The sequence below is a fragment of the Larus michahellis genome, chromosome 9, assembly GCF_964199755.1.
Source record: "Larus michahellis chromosome 9, bLarMic1.1, whole genome shotgun sequence".
NCBI lineage: Eukaryota > Metazoa > Chordata > Aves > Charadriiformes > Laridae > Larus > Larus michahellis.
In genome coordinates, this window is record NC_133904.1 from 8,130,281 (window position 1) to 8,146,250 (window position 15,970).

At 43.0% G+C, this 15,970-nt stretch overlaps 1 protein-coding gene across 1 annotated transcript in view; it reads left to right on the forward strand.

Moving 5' to 3' along the window:
* AGBL1 (AGBL carboxypeptidase 1) overlaps window positions 1–15,970 on the forward strand; it is a 298,518-nt gene that overhangs the window by 16,255 nt on the left and 266,293 nt on the right. Inside the window, exons 2-5 of the mRNA XM_074600621.1 lie at window positions 3,992–4,055; window positions 5,340–5,486; window positions 6,136–6,267; window positions 8,698–8,791. Coding sequence (XP_074456722.1) covers window positions 3,992–4,055; window positions 5,340–5,486; window positions 6,136–6,267; window positions 8,698–8,791 — 437 coding nt within the window. The remainder of the gene's footprint in view (window positions 1–3,991; window positions 4,056–5,339; window positions 5,487–6,135; window positions 6,268–8,697; window positions 8,792–15,970) is intronic.

Consider the following 15,970-nt stretch of genomic DNA (forward strand, 5'->3'; position numbering starts at 1 on the left):
TTTATCTATGAGGAGCTTCAGCCAAGCTAACCAAAGCCCCGGTGTTTCAGGGTTTAATTCCCAGAAAAAGCTCTGAGAGGAACTATCAGCCGGGAGCTGATTAAATGTGTCTGAACTCAGCCCTGTGATACTCCTGGTCGGGTGAGAAAGACAGCAGGCTTTGCTGAAGTAAGGCTAAGATGAGGGGCTCTGGCCAAAAAGTACAGCCACGCTCAATATTTTAAGTGATGTTTTTTGCTCCTTTAGCCTTTGTCCAGCTGCAAGCCGTGAAAGGCAGCTGCAGGCTGTTGCTAATAGGTAACAATTTGGCTTTAACTCTAAATCCTTTTAGTGAAATCCTGCAGGAGGTTGGTGATTTTGTAATCTAACTTGAGCTTCTGGGAACTCTTCTCTGCTCTCATTCCACCCATATACCATGAATGCATCTTCATTAGTCTGCGCGCGTATAGATGTTGTATCTAACATTCCTAAGTGCTGGCAGATATGGAAAATATTTAGCAAGAGGAATTTTACTTCTCTCCTGCCTTTGCTTATGGTTTGTTCTTGAACCATCAAACATATCTTTCAATAAAAATAACTAATGTGTTTATTTTAACCAGAGCTGTGTAAGTAATTTGCATTAAAGAAATTACTCTATTCATCTTTTTTAGATCAGGCACAAGTTGTGATTTTCTCATTGGTACTTACTGTTCAAAAAGATTTACTGAATATTTTTTATGAATGAATTTGCTGGCAATTCATCCACAAAGATTTTGGTGTGAGTAGTAATTTATACAACTAATTCTAATACATTTCAGTGTCCAAATTGCTTTGATGATTTTGAAAATCTCAAGCTAATTAGTCAAAATCTGAGCTGTTTCTTTTCTGCACGCAAGTTGCCATCTTGCAAGACAACAAACAGCAACTTTGGGGTTGTTTTTTCCGTGTTGTCTTCCTATTATAAATCAGAGCTGTGTTTTTCTGCAGTATTCTATACTATTCAGTGGTGCTACTAAAGTTAGTGGGAAATATGTTAGAATTTGTAATAGGACTAGGGTTTTATCCACTGTTTCAGCAAACACACATGTCATCCAATTCCCTCACTAGTGCGCTGGAGGAAGGGGAATAATGGGGCACCAACAAAGTCGAAGTTTTAATGTTAAAATATCAAGAGTAAATACTCACATAAAGTATTTGGCAATATCACCCAGCTCTAATTTGCACATCTTAAGGGTTGGTCTTTCACGTCCCCTCAAGTTCTTTGTTCGCCTGAGTCCCTGGATAAAGCGCATGGAAAGTCAGAGGATATCTTATGTCATCACTATTTGTGTTAATGGCTTAGGAAACCCACAATCCAATCAGTTAAAATAAACAACCCAGTGTAATAGGAGCATAAATCAATGAAGACTTCATTACTGAAACCTTAATGTGTAATCCATCCACCTACAGAGGAAAGGGATACTGAGAGGCAGCAAGACAAAACCAGAGGACAATCTGATTTAGGCAACCCTGATATTTAAAAAGGTGCTGAGAACAGTAACTCTTTCTGGAGTCAGTAAATTTGGTGGATACTCACCACATCTGACAGCCTGCCCCTGACTATTAAGTTCCTATGCTAAAAAAATGCCAAGAAACTCTTGGAATGAGAGCTCTGATCACTCAATGTTGTTTGCTCTGATGCTATTGGGAGACTTGAGACAGCTCAGGAGTGTGGAGTAATGAACAAAGACATGAATTAGCAAGATCAAGGTATGACTGAAACTACACATAACCTAGAAAGAAGTGTTCAGAACTGCTCTGACCCTGCTGTAGATCATCGTCTCTGTGTGGTCCCTTGGGCCAGTAACACGAATTTGGAACCCTTCTCTAAGATGAGGGTGGCAATACTCAGTGAACCGAGAGTTACTGGATTTCATTAAAGCCAAGTATTCTGTTTGCCTTGGCTCTGAAAGAAGCAGTAATCCTATCATACCGAGCCTTTTGATTTCAACACAGTTCATAAAAGGGCCGAACTTTTATGTTCGGTGCAGAGATCTCTGCTTGTTGAGTTAATGTAGTGACGAATAGAAATAGCAGGCTCTCTCTCTGGGCATGGGCCAGCTCTGAGATGAGGATGAGACATGCACTTTTCCTGTGGATTTTAGCTAACTACTAGAGGGAGGTGAGCCTTTAGAAAGGCGTCAGTGCTCACAGACCCTCTTCCCCTGAGTCCCCTGTTTCAGACGTGATTGTCTGCTTCTTTGGTCCAATGTTTCATCCTCGCCTGACTCCTCTTTCTTCCTTCCCCTTCCCCTGACCACATCTTGTTCTTCTGTCTCACTTCCCTGCTGATACTCTTGTCCCTGTTGCTCACTTACACCAGCATGAAATGTGTATCGAGCAGTTAAAGTTCAGTAGCATCGGTAATCGACCAAAACCAGTATGATGGGAATTCTGGTTTTCAGAGATTTGGGGATGTTTTTATTAATAATTATTATTTAAAAAAAAAAGAAATCTCAGAATACATAATGTTGAAGATACAGAAGTTAGGAAACATCAGCATTAATGTAGATATCGCACGCAGAAGATGGCACATATAATTTGCTGATACAGAAGGAGCTTTGGGTGAAGGGAGCTGTTGAGCATCCTACATGAATTCTGCGACAGAGGTGGAAACCTGATTCTCCAGGCTGACACTCACCTGCTCTGACTGTGGAGACCGAGCTTTTCCCTGCTTCATTCCCATGTCTCGCTCAGGACATACCCTCCCCAAATATAATAAAGGCGGGAGAGGTATGATATGCAGCGCCCTAAATACCTACACAATCCTCACCACCATGTCAGCCTGTGCTGTGACTTTAGCAGAGATCAGCTGGAAAAAGAAAATACCATTCGCATTAATAGTCATTGTTACAAATCTGAAGTAGACTTCGCTAATATTCTTTTCTAGAGTTTCTTTTCGCTAGGTGTTACTTCTCAATTCCTTGTTTTAAATATTCAGTTCAATAAGGTTAAATATGTCAGAGAATGGTTGAATAAATCTGGCTGGTAAAATGATTCCATATATCCAGAATACATACTAGTACATTAAGTTTCTGACGCACTTCAACATTCGGAAATATAGGAGCCATATGTTTGTAAGATATTATCTTATCATAATAATTTAACGGGCAATAAAGTGATTCCATTGTAGTTTATGTGAAACACCTGAGGTACTTCAGGACCAAAGCTACCCAAATGCAAGTTTTCTATTATATTGGAAATTTGTATTATTTCGTATTGTATCTGTACAGAAATTAAGAGATCTAGAACTTAACCCAAATCCCTCATACAGCAATACAGACTGGTGATTAATTCTTCAATCTCAACAGTGAAATCTGGTTGGAGGAGGATTAGAGAAGGGGTCTAGTGTGCCACACAGACGGATGGCAGATATCATGTGTTTCCTTCTCCTCAAGTACTATATATCTTATTTCCTCTGGTGCAAAACTTAAAGTGAATCTAAAGCAGAATGTCAAGGTGTGGTGCTTACTTTGTCTTGATTAAAAATAAGTGTAAGGCATCTTTCTGCTCCACAAATTCCAGGCTACAAAGCTGCAAAAGCAGGGGATTTTCTTGTAAATGAGATTAATATAATTTAAAAAACATTCTTCTTCAATCGCCAGTAATAAGGGATGCCGTCATGGAAAACCACCCCACATTTAACATTTCAGTGTGACACAGAATTTCATCAGCTTCAAGGTAGCCAGGCAAAAGTAAAAAAAGAGAGAAGTAATTTAGAATTTAGATGTAAACTCTGCAGAAATCTACTGTGTATTAAATATTGTGCGGTATGATCAGTATGTCTGTCAGAGGCTTTTAAAATGTGTTATCAATATGGTTGCACATATTCACTGGCCAGATGGCACAAAAAATTCTCAGTATCCAAACAAGGATCTCAGTACCTCTGCACTGCGTGATGCGCTGCAGGCCTGTGCAGCATGAAGTTCTCTGTTCTGAATTGATCCCTAAATTTGGTGTGTTTCTATTCCAGAGCTCCTGTGAGAAGGATGTCATCCTGAATATTCTCAGTGTCCTCACTGACCTGCTGTCTCTGGGTAAGGAAGCAAAGCTGTGGGGCAATGCCTGTGGGCTAGGGGCAGAAAAGGGCTTCTCAAACAGGTCAGGGAATTCATACCTGCATAAACTCGGCCAGGTGTTTGCAAGGTGAACAAAACATGAATTGTCCTTACTCCTGTGTTTCGAAAATTGAGCTTTTCCAGTAAGTTAAAGAGAAAAATAACAACAGAGAAAGTCTCCATTGTTTTTAGTTTAAAAGATGCCTGTGAGTTTCAAGGTATTTCATAATCCCTGGCAGTCAACCACTGTAATTGTTCACCAGCGCCATTGGAGAGAGGGCTGTGAGACAGGGAGAGGAGCCCAGCTTCCCGGAGCACAGGGACTCTCATGGAGAGAGTTCAGCATCTCCCCAAAAGGCACCTCCACCTTGGGGTTCCAGGGAAGGCATGTTGCTGCATGTGCCCGAGCCACATGAAAAAATAAGTGAATTGGTAAAAGAACTGAAAAAAATAAGTACGTTTATTTTCCTTCCTGCTCCACCCCAAAAACGTCATTTGCTAAACAATTCTCAACTCAACCGAGCTCCCAGGCTGCGGGAGCTGCATGAGGGAGTGCTGGAGCCTCCTGAGTTCCCCACTCCTTGGAGCCCCACCACAGACTTCACTCATCCAGCTGGATGTCTCTTTTGAAGCCCTGCAGTGCTGTTCCTCAGCTAGATGGAAGGATTGCCTACATGGATGTAGGAGGTACTGTCTCCCCTCCAGGAGCTGAACGTGTGGCTTTCTCCAACCATGGAGACCGAAGTCGCTCATGGATCACTGTTGACACAGTAGGGCTTACAGGATTAGCTGTGGTTTTTTTGAAGACCTAGATTTGTTTGAAAGCTGCCTCCAAAGCTTCCCCAGGTTTCCCTTTCATTCGGCAGAAGGCTTTAGCCCTTTGCTTGTTTAATTTCCAGTATCTAAGAAAAGATCACTGAGCCTTCTGCTCCTTTGAAATCTGTTGGTGTTTCTGCTTATTCCTCTCTGCCGTATTTCAATGCACAATGGAAAACTTCTGCAGGACGTGGTTTTGTAAAGATAATGACTGCCAGAGCAAGAGGTGGCAGAGCACATGGTTTCACTATGCAGCCATTAGCCATATCTCCATGCCAGAGGCATCTGAGAGCCATGGTCAATTCTGCAAATTCCCTTGAGTTTAGAGCAGTAAAACACCATTGGAAGGCCACGAGAGCTTTGTGTGCTCCACGTGGGGTCAGGGTGTGCAATAGCTGTGGCTCAGGGCAGGGATGCTCTGAGCGGAGTCTCTCCTCTTTTCCCCAGGGACCGGACGGAGAATTCACTATGTGATCAGCAAAGGGGGCAGCGAGGCACTGCTGCAGGCTCTCGCTGCTGCTGCCCGGACCGAGCCACCCGACCACAGCACCCTCCTGCCCCTGCTTCGCTTGCTGGCCAGGGTTGGCCAACGAGGTACCGCTGAGCAGTGAGGGACATCTTGGGTGGGGGGCTCAAAACCAACTGATGGCTCCAGCAACAATCAGCACTGGGATGTGCCTGATACACAGCTGTCAGTTTATTTTTGGGGTGTGCCCCTTGACAGCGATTTGGCCAGGTAGAGATCCTGCAACAAGGCAGGGAGGGCATAGATGCTCATAGAGCTGCTTCCTACACAGGATTCATCCATGTTCTATCTTTGACAGAGTAGAATTCAGTTAGATATAAGAAGAAATTTCTTATGCTGAGGGTGGTGAAACACTGGCCCAGGTTGCCCAGAGAGGTTGTAGATGCCCCATCCCTGGAAACATTTGAGGTCAGGCTGGATGGGACTCTGAGCAACCTGGTCTAGTGGAAGATGTCCCTGCTCATTGCAGGGGGGTTGGACTAGATGGCCTTTAAAGGTCCCTTCAAACCCAAACCGTTCTATGATTTGTGTATGATGACCCTACATAAATCACATTTTCCTGTTTTCAGTGAGAATAATACAGATCTAACTCATTGATACATTTGAATGCCTTTGTTACGAGATCCTGACTTAAAAGATTTGGTGCAAATATGTCTATCAGCACTGCTGTAGAGACCTGGTTTTTGAAGTAGTTTGATTCTTATTTGCTTTTCACAGATAGGAAGTTTGGGCTGAAAGTGCAGAAGGCAGAAGCAACCGATATAATACTGAGCTTGGCAAGAAGAAACCTGGGCCACCACCTACACCTCATCCACTGCCTTTGGGTCCTGCGGGTTTGTGCTTCTAATGGTGAGTGTCTGGATTTTCCTCCTTTCCTCTGTGTGACAACTGCCAGAGTTCTTCTGTTAGTCATTTCAGTCCAAAGAAAAATCATTCCTGATTAAGGTTAGTGCCTGCACACACCATTAGTGTACAGAAGCACTCACAAAAGCCAGAACAACCATAGAAAGAGGTGTTTCCCAAGGGGTCTATACAGCCTTTACAGTGTATTTCATCTGTGGATTATGAACATAAAAGTGCTGTAGTGAAAAATATTCATGGCTACGATCTCCTATTCTAGAATATAGACAGTCAACTCCTTTGCTTTGAGACATAGCTACCTGAAGTCTCTCTGCAGTTCTCATTACCATAATAGCCAAATGTCTCGCTATTGTTGATTATATCGATCCTCAGAACAGCTCCACTAGGGAGGAAAGTACGGGTGGAGAAACAGAGTAACAGAGAAATCAGTTACTCATTCAAGGTCCTTCAGGAAGTAAATGTTAGATTCTGGCCTTATGTCTAATATCCCCCCCACCTGCTCATGCGCTCTCCCAGCTTTTCTTGCTTGGCAATGCTCTCATATTAAATGATTCAAGCAATGGGATTTCCACTATTCTTTCCCAGGATCACTACATATTCATACAGGCTTTCCCTGCTATAGAGCACTGAGTTTGTCAGCACAAATTTCCTTTTGCTCACTCTAACCCTTTCCTCTCCCTCCCCACATCCCTCACCCAGCAGATAATTCTTGATGGCCATCCTGCCTGCCATCTGGATATGCATCCTAAGATTTAGCGCTCCTGGCGCCCTGCCCTGCAGGTCCCTTCTATCTGTACAGGAGCTAGCTTCATGCAATGAGCTTTCTCAGGCAAGCAGCCAAGCCTCAACATTCAACCCCTCTCCCTGTGATAAGCAGTATTTAAAAGGCTGAGTGTGACTGAAACCGCAGCCAAGGCCAGAAGCTGAAACGTGCCTTTATTTGGGTTTCACAGCTGTGCAGTGACCCTGTGCTGCCTCCCACCCAAAACGATGATCTACACCCTTCCCTGCTCCCTGCTCCAGTGCACCTGCATCCCAATTCAGCTGCAGATTTTGCAGAGGCTTTAGGATGCATGCTGCAGCCTGGCCTCCTTTCTGTTACTGCCAGACCCCAGAACCCTCGCTCTGCTCCTTCACTGGAGCATCTCTGTTACTCTCGAAGTATCTTCAGCACCCTCCAGATGTGCTTCCTCCTTCCACGAGTAACTTTGACTCTGTGGGCTCTGTGGCCCAGCTGGGAAGCTGCAGGGGAGGTTAAGTGATGGTCTGTGTGGATGTGGTACCAAACCAGGAGATTACATGCTCTCAACCTTAAAAATTATTTTTATGGAGTGGAACTAGAGAGGATCCAGAAACGTACAAAACTCTGAGAGTGCTTAGGTATGACAGCAGAAAAGATGAGTCCTTGTCACAACCTCCTGCGCCAGTTCCTTGCTCCAGGTCAGTCCCTTCTCAGTCTCTGACATAAGTTGTGTGTGGCAGCCCACGTCCCGCTCTGGGGCAGGATGGGTTCAAGCAGCCTTGTCCATCGCTCTGTCTCTAATGAATTACCAGCTAGTGTAAAAGTAGCTGGCGAGGCTTGCAAAGCTTTCCATCACAGGACAACCTGGCAGGGACACAGTAGGACTGCAGGAGATGGTGGGCCCTCTGGCAGCTCTGTGATGACCACTGGGAGATATTTACAAAACAGCCAAAACCCAGCAGTGGGCAGGCAGCCAGGTCTCCCTCTGCCTGCTCTTGATTACTGACCCTTTCACCCTGTTCGCTTGCATTTAATATATCAGGGCTGTATTCATCCCTTCTTTACTATTGTTCTATATTCTATGAACAATAGTATGTTCTATATTGTTCTATAAATTGCAAAATTTATATATATAAGTTCCCAGTGTGTTAGCAAGCGAAGGATTAAAGGTAAAATTGGCCTACCTGAAATTAAACTGCATTCAGAAGCACCCCTCCCAAAAAAAACCTCACTTCCATACTGCTGAATAATAGCACCGAAAGAAAACTCTGCCCTCCAAGTCCCTATGAAATGAAATGTCCTCAGGGAGTTGCCTGTGGGAAATGCAGGATGAATTTCAACCCTGACATTTTGCTGGGACATGACCCTATTTAACTGTGATTTGTTCTCTGGAGAGTGTAATATTTACAGGAAAGGAGGCTTTGGGGAACTTGGAGAAGAACTGCAGGATCTGAGATCTGGTTTTGTGTGTGATTGCGGCTCAGGTTGTGTCCACAGACAGCTTTGTTCTTCAGTTTCTGTGTTTGGAAAATGACCTCTGAAGTCCAGTTGGGAGCCCAGAGAAATCTGCGCATGGCCCCAGAGGCAGCTACTTCCTTCCCCACATCACCTCTAAACACAATGTCGCAGACAACCGCCTGCTTCGATCTGACTGCTTTTCTCTTTTATTGGCTTAGTTACCACAGGAACTACACTTGGCGTCAATGGAGCCATGGAGCTGCTTTTCAAAGTCATCACCCCCTACAGCAAGAGACACGTCAGGACAGTCAGGTAGGCAGTAGCCCCAAGGGAACTCATCTTTCCAGGATGGCAAGAAATAAAATTTTGGTTCCACTTGAAGAGGCAAAGAAATCAGAAAAGGATGCACAATTTCCACTCACTTTAAATCTGCAGGGTTTTTTAAGAGGCAGAAATAGTTCCCTGAAGGACACGTTAATGCTGTGATTCATCATATGATTCATGCTGGTGGCCATTTATTTGTAGTGTACCCTATACAGTGATGGCAGTTTGATTGCAAGGTATCGTCCTTCATTTCCCAGTCAGGACTGGATTTTGAGAAGCCTGTGCTGGCAGCAGAAAAACCCTCCTGCCTACCCCTTAGCAAGAACCTCCTGCCACCAGCGGCCTGGGGGCAGGTACATTGGAATCATGGCAGTGCTGCCCCATCCTCCTTTTGCAGACAGTTGTGATCATGTCATTATGATATTTTTGAAGTATGATGACAGTTCTTACTAGTATTAATCTGGGTCTGTTTTTAAGCCCACCCCAAATATTTCAAATAGGTTTTTTCTGAAGACAGCAAGTGTATTTTATGTCTCCATCTTAACGCTGAACATTAGTCCTCAAGTTGTCCATTCTGACCACGTCCTCAGATGCCTTTCAAGGCAAACTTTGTAATGCGGAAAACATCCATGGAAGGACATAACACATTTCTGTGGTTTGCTCATTACAATCAGGAGGAAGAATTTACTGCTCTGACCGGTGCCCACACAATCACATTTGCTTAAGCAACACAGAACCTGTCAGTTCTCCTGCTTAGCCACGTGCTGCCTTGTGGAGCCCGTAGTCCCTACTTGTTCATGCACGTCTCAGCAAGGACAAGCAACATTCAGTCAGTTTTGGCTTCTGCATGGACCTGACATGGGTGCGGTTCATGGCTGGCGATTACTGAGGAAGTAGCTTTAGGTTGAACATCGCGTGTATGTAGGTGAGAAGTGGAAGGAGAGACATGGCACAACAGTTTGACCACTACTTGCTCAGCTGTGGTTGAAGTGGGGGCCAGTCACTCTGGATGAGGGCACCAGTGAATAATGTCCATCCTGTTACCAACAAAGATGGATACCAGTTCTCCCAACATCACCAGTTACACAATACATCGCATGGGAAGGAATCTGAATTACTTTCCACTAGCCACAAATTATGAACTGCATGTCAGTACGTGGTACTGTTGTTTGCTAAATGCAGCACTCTTCCAGTTCTGCTGCCTAAATGTCTGGGGCTATGAAAAAAATTTGAACAGTTTGTTTAGCTAAATAAGGTACTGAACAGGCCCAGCAGATGCACAACTTCCTGCAGCTGCCTTATTAATGGAAGCCAACTCACTTTTGCCTGCATTTTTGTCTTTCTAGTACAGTGCTAACTACCTGGAACTGCTTCACAGCTTCAGTTCTCTCTTAGCCAGATTACCTGTGATTCCTCTACATGGTCTGTCCAAAATTATGATATCAGCATGTTTCCTGCACAGAGATTTGAGTATTACCCGACTCAAAGAATATTATCACTAGGATATTATTCCTAGGATAACTGAACACCCTCCAAGATTCAGGCCTCATGTTATAACTTCAATCTTTAAGACTCGGGGAGCCTGGAGAACTTCTTTGTATATGACGGCGATGTGCAGGATGAGTTAGACACAGAGCTGGGCTTGACTTCTGAGGCAACCAACAGCAATTGATGGTTCCCTGCCTGTGCTTAACTAAGTAAACAAATTCCACTCAATTCCCTGGTTTCCTTCCTATGGAAGTGTTGGTTGTGATTACACTAGTGGTAGTTCTACTTCTGTGATAGCCTCGTAGGTCTGTATGTAACAGGACTTGGGTCTGTATTGGTTCTCCATCAAGCAATGGGACTGGCTGCATACAGGCTTTTTAAATGAATTTTGTGCAAAGCTGCTTTTTCCAGTCGCTGTTTCCTCTGAGGCAGGTGGAAAACTTGTATCTGTCATGCATTTCTAGCCTGGCTTTTTGGAGATGCAGCTAGTGCTGCTGAGGGGGGTTGTAACATAGGCTGTAAAGTGGTCTAGAATACTTGTTTATAAGCAAAAAGGGAAAGAAATTGCCTTCAGAGAAACATGCTGCTTTTGATTTCAGTGATTCCAGATTGTCAATGTGCAATATCTGGGTTTTTCTTCCTTTTATCTGATGTACAAGAACTGTTTTGAACTCTTCTGTGGACCTTTTTTTCCACTTGGGACACACACAAAACAGAAAACACAAACTCAAAATTTCCCTCAATAAAACTTCAGTTTTATTAATAGTAAGGCATTTTCTTTATTGCTGAAAAGCTTGATTTTATTTTCCCTTTGAAAAACCGGTATCTTATACGTTAATTGTTGTCTACCTAAGCTTCCTTGTTGCTAGTTCCTAATTCCCCCTTTTTTTTCTAAATTATTTGCACTCTTCTTAAAACATATTTGTATGAGTGTGCAGAGGATAAAATCTTTCCCGTGACCTAGCTCATAGAAAAAGGTGATTTGGCTCCCACCTAAGCTTAGTTTAATGAGCAAGAACGATAATCAGCTGAAGGCTGGTAGCCACTGAGCTGGCCTGCCTAGGGCTCAAAACTGCTTGTTTCATTTAATAACTAGGAGCAGGTGAGAAAGTGAACAGCTCAGTGGAGACAGTCTGTTTTACATCAGAAGAAGCACACAAACCTGTTCTGTTTTAAAACAAATGCTTGCAACCTATTTAAAGGCACTAGTTTCTTATTTTTCAGTAGGGAGTGTGTTTGCTTGCAGTCTGTTTGGAAGGGCTGCTCCTGCTGGGGAAAGGAGCTTCGTGAGATGTTGACAAGAATTTAGGTGCCCAGACTAGAAGTCCAGACCGTAGGGTAAGTTACAGGTCTTCATTCTCAGCATTAGCAAATGCCTGGGATTGCTGTGGTCTGAAAATCCCAGGCATCTTTGCAGTCTATCAGAAAATGGAGGTGGGTACATGTGAAAATGTCCTTCTATTTTTTGAGCTGCTCTAGTTAAAATTTTTAGGGTGATGGGGCAGGAAAATTCTGGATGAGTTTTCTGAGATGGGGAGAAAGAATAAAATGGGGTCATGTGCTTTGTCTAGTTCAGCATGTGCTCCTGGTCATCTGACACTGGTGTAACTCTTCACAAAGTTGCTGTGCTGAAGTCTGGAGTGGGTTATTTTGGTGTAGCTAGTTGGTCACAAAACCATCTGCTTCTTTTTGGCTATTAGCATAGAACTTGAAGAGAACACTAGTCTGTAACCTGCCTAGGGAGGAAGATTCCAATGTCCTCCCAGCAAGCCTCTGATCCTCCCTTTGTATTTGCCCTTGATACCTTCTCTCCACTTCATAGCTATGTGCCACCATGATTTGCCTTGCTGCTGGGAAGGAACAGCCGGCAACTGTGGGGGCTGAGATTACCCTTGTTCTTTGATCAGCTGCCAGGAATGCAGCATCGAAAATGCACCACTTCTCTTGTGGATACACCCGCATTCTCCTGTCCTGGGTAGCAGCAGGACCAAGGTCACTTTAAGAATCTGCCCCGGAGAGTGCACTGTGAGAGCTATTTATTTAGCTAGCTAAGATGTGGAAACAAGATACATAGTTCTATTTATTTTTCCCAGTGGCAAAGCTCTGGGTTATTTAGAAATAGTCTCCCATACTCCAATTGACCTTCTCTGGGTGTGTGCCAAGTAGCTCTGATTCCCCTGAGACTGTGACTCATGGACTTTATTGGTCTTAGTTAGGCATTCGAGGTCTGCAGGTTGCTGGTGCCATAGCTGTGTGGACCTCTCCAGGGCTATCTATATGTGAAGTAAAAGCCATATAAAAAAATGTGAAACTTGCTAAGGTTTAGAGAACTCTTGAGTTAAGCATTGTGAAATCCAAGTGAGATGGAGACTGTCTTGCCCATCTCTCATGATGCTGTGCTGCAGACAAAGTTTTCTGATACCTTTTATAGGGAGAGTTTAAAATAAAGCCAGCTGATGTTCTGTTTTTCTCAGTTCTGTTTATGTCAGTAGCTGGGATATCTGATATGAGTGTGTGTGGGACGCTCAAATCTTCACTCCATCAACACCTTCTCTAATGCAACATCCCTGATGTCCCACAGAGTGCAATGACCGCTGCTCCTTTTGCCTTCCACCTTACTTATTCCCCATATGTTCCGTATCTTCTACTCTCCTACTTCTTTCTTGTGTGCCCTTCACCACCCTTGCTTGCTCTCCCAACTTACTTGTTCTGGGAGATATTGGGGTGTGTTGTGGGCAGATGGATGTGGAATGTGACAGTAGCAGATGTTTGCTCTGTGCCCAACTAGGAGCTGGGTCTCTTCTGCATGACTGTCTCCAGGTGGCCAAGCATCAGATATCCTCCCTAGGCTGATGGCTTTGAAGGCTGTATGTTGTCTGTGACGACGTGTTGTGCAAGCCTCTTCTCTAGGACTCATTGAGTTGAAGGTAGATTATCAAAGTGAGCGAAAACAAAAATCCAAAACTTACAATTCTTTCATATGAGGAAAGACATGTGTTTTAGAAAATGACAAATGATGGTGTGACTTGTGTCTGAGTTGTTCTCTCCATTATGTTATCTTTTTCTGTTGTTAAAAGGTTGACAGGCAGTCTTATTTCTGCAGTTTTATTAAAAGCAATTTAGAGAGTCTTTCAAAATGTCTTTGTTTCTCAGAGCTCTTTGTGAGTACACCTATTTACCACACTGAGCGGAGCTGGCTAATGGTAAATGATCAGATAAACCTCATATGAGAGATTGCAATAAGAATGAGCATTCATCAGAGTAAAAAAACTCTTTTTGTGAATATTCACAAAACTTGGCTTTCTGCACTGAGCTGTTCCAGTAAAGTTTGACTACTTAATTAAAAGTGGAAAGTGAATAAAAAAGGTCTGGGAATGGTGCCAAATTAATTCAGTAGAAAATGTGACATGCAGAAATTATCTGCCTTTGCTCATGTCCAGCATTGCTGACTTCTGACACTTAATCACAATTCTTCATATGTTTGGTGCTTATTGGATGGTCCCAGCTCCTCAAATGCTTGCCGATAATCTCCCTTTCCATTAAAGGGAGGCAATCGTCTCATGTAACTCTATTCCATCTGAGGTGGATATCTGGGCTCCATACTAAAGGAAAAAAGGAGGAAGATCTCTTCAACTGTATCAAATGTTTTTCTCTAGAAACTTGAGGTGGCTCGGAGGTGTTTATTTCCCTCCGACTGGAGGATGAGTTGGAAGTGAGTAATGTGGGAGTTGTGTGATGGGCGTTGAAGGTCGGGTCAGGTAGATGGCTGCTGAGAGAGTTGGAAAATGCAGTCCCCTCCAACTACTGTTAGAGCTCAAAACCCAGGAGCAAATGAGAACACCTCATATGTCTTGTCTTTTGGTGATGTGTGCTCGGGGGTGATTTGAGGTGGGGAGAGACTCATTAATCTGAAACATGCAAGAATAATGATGACACTGTTGCTGTGATCAGGAAGTGATTCCTATATCATATACTTCTGTCACAATGTGAGCTGAGAGGAAGACTTTTACTGGAGTACTGAGAGCAGAGCTTATGCAGGTGAAGAGAGGAATGTCAAGGTGATCAAGAGCGCACATCTAGAGCTAAAAGCCCAAATGTGATGGGTCTGTATTTCATCAGACACTGAGTCAGATTGACCAAGGAGAATATGAAGGCCCTGGAAATGCTGAAGGTATAAATTAAGAGGCTGTATTTTACTTCAAAATAGGCTTTGAGTGTATATATATTAGTCTGCTTTTCTATAAAACCTATTTTGTTTGCACACAAGTGAGATTCTGTTTTCTCATCTTGGAACTGGTGCTTTTGACGCAAGATAAAATGTAAGTGTTGAGTCCATAGTGTTGGAAAGTGACCAAGTTGCCACATCAACAAATGCTTGTAAAAGTGATCTCCTGTGACCTTAACAATGGAAGAAATCAGGACAGCAGTGGGCTATGTCTGTTAGACACAAAGAGAGGAGACATGTAGCAGGGATGACCTGAATACTAGAATTATCTCTTCTGTTAAGAATGATGGAGAGACACATGGAAGAGATCCAATTGCAAATGCATCCTGGACCCGGTGCAGACAGTTAGTTTCCTCAGCCTTAATTGTGGATAACTTCTTGCTGGTAGACCACCATACACATTTGCTGCAATTTCACTTCTTGGGTTGTCCTGAACTTTCAGCTGCCCTCTGCTTGAACAGAAGAACATGTTGCATTGTCCATTGTCAGCCAATATTTTGAGAATGAGAAGAAACTCAACACACCAACATGGTGATTAATTAGGTCCTCTGCAACTTGATATGGTAGCTGTAGTGATTGGTTCTTTTTGAGGAATGCTCCACATACAGCTTTATGTCTTTGTTTATTTGGCAATGATTCCTGATAGGAGATCAAAAGCAAATCATCCTTAATTCCTCTTGTTAGTTTGTGTTTTACCATTAATCGTGTTGAGCAGTTTGGATATTTAATTGGAAACTAACACATGATTCTGTTGGAATGTGGTCAGAATTAATCAATGTTTAGTGCCTGCTTGTTCTCAGATTGCTATTTGGTTTGTTTGATCCCTGTAGAAAATACACAGGAGGGGCTGAAATTTCTTTTGAGCTATGTCACAACTAAATGACATGCTTCCCATCTGGCCTTGATCTACATGGAATTTAGCCTAGAATTCCTGCTAAATAAAACCGGTAAATACTGTTCTGAATGGGATGATGCCAGTAACAAGGGAAAAAGGGTTGTCTTAAACTCTTGTTTATATCAAGTGTCTATTTAACTTGACTAATATTTTGGATTACATGGAGCAGAGATGGGTACATCACTGAGATAAGTAAATGAACCCTAGTGTTCCAATTTAATGCAATGAGCCATTGTAATGGAAGAAATGATCTTGGAGCCAAAGGCGTCCCAGTTCTACGTGCTTCCTTCTCCTCCATTCTTTTTATGGTCTGTGTGGTTTCCTTCAAAGAATGACCTGTTATAATATTAATAATAAGTTAAAAAATCTCATTTCAGACTGATGGTATCTCAGTGCTGCTTTGCAGAGTAAATAGAGTTGCTTTGTAGAATTATACTTTACTGGCATTGTACCGTTAATAGCAGCAGAAGAGAGAAATTGAAAAATTAAGAGGTAGAGGCAAGGGAGAAAAGAGATGCTTTTAGATGAGATTTGAAAATAGATGAAGAATTGATGAGGC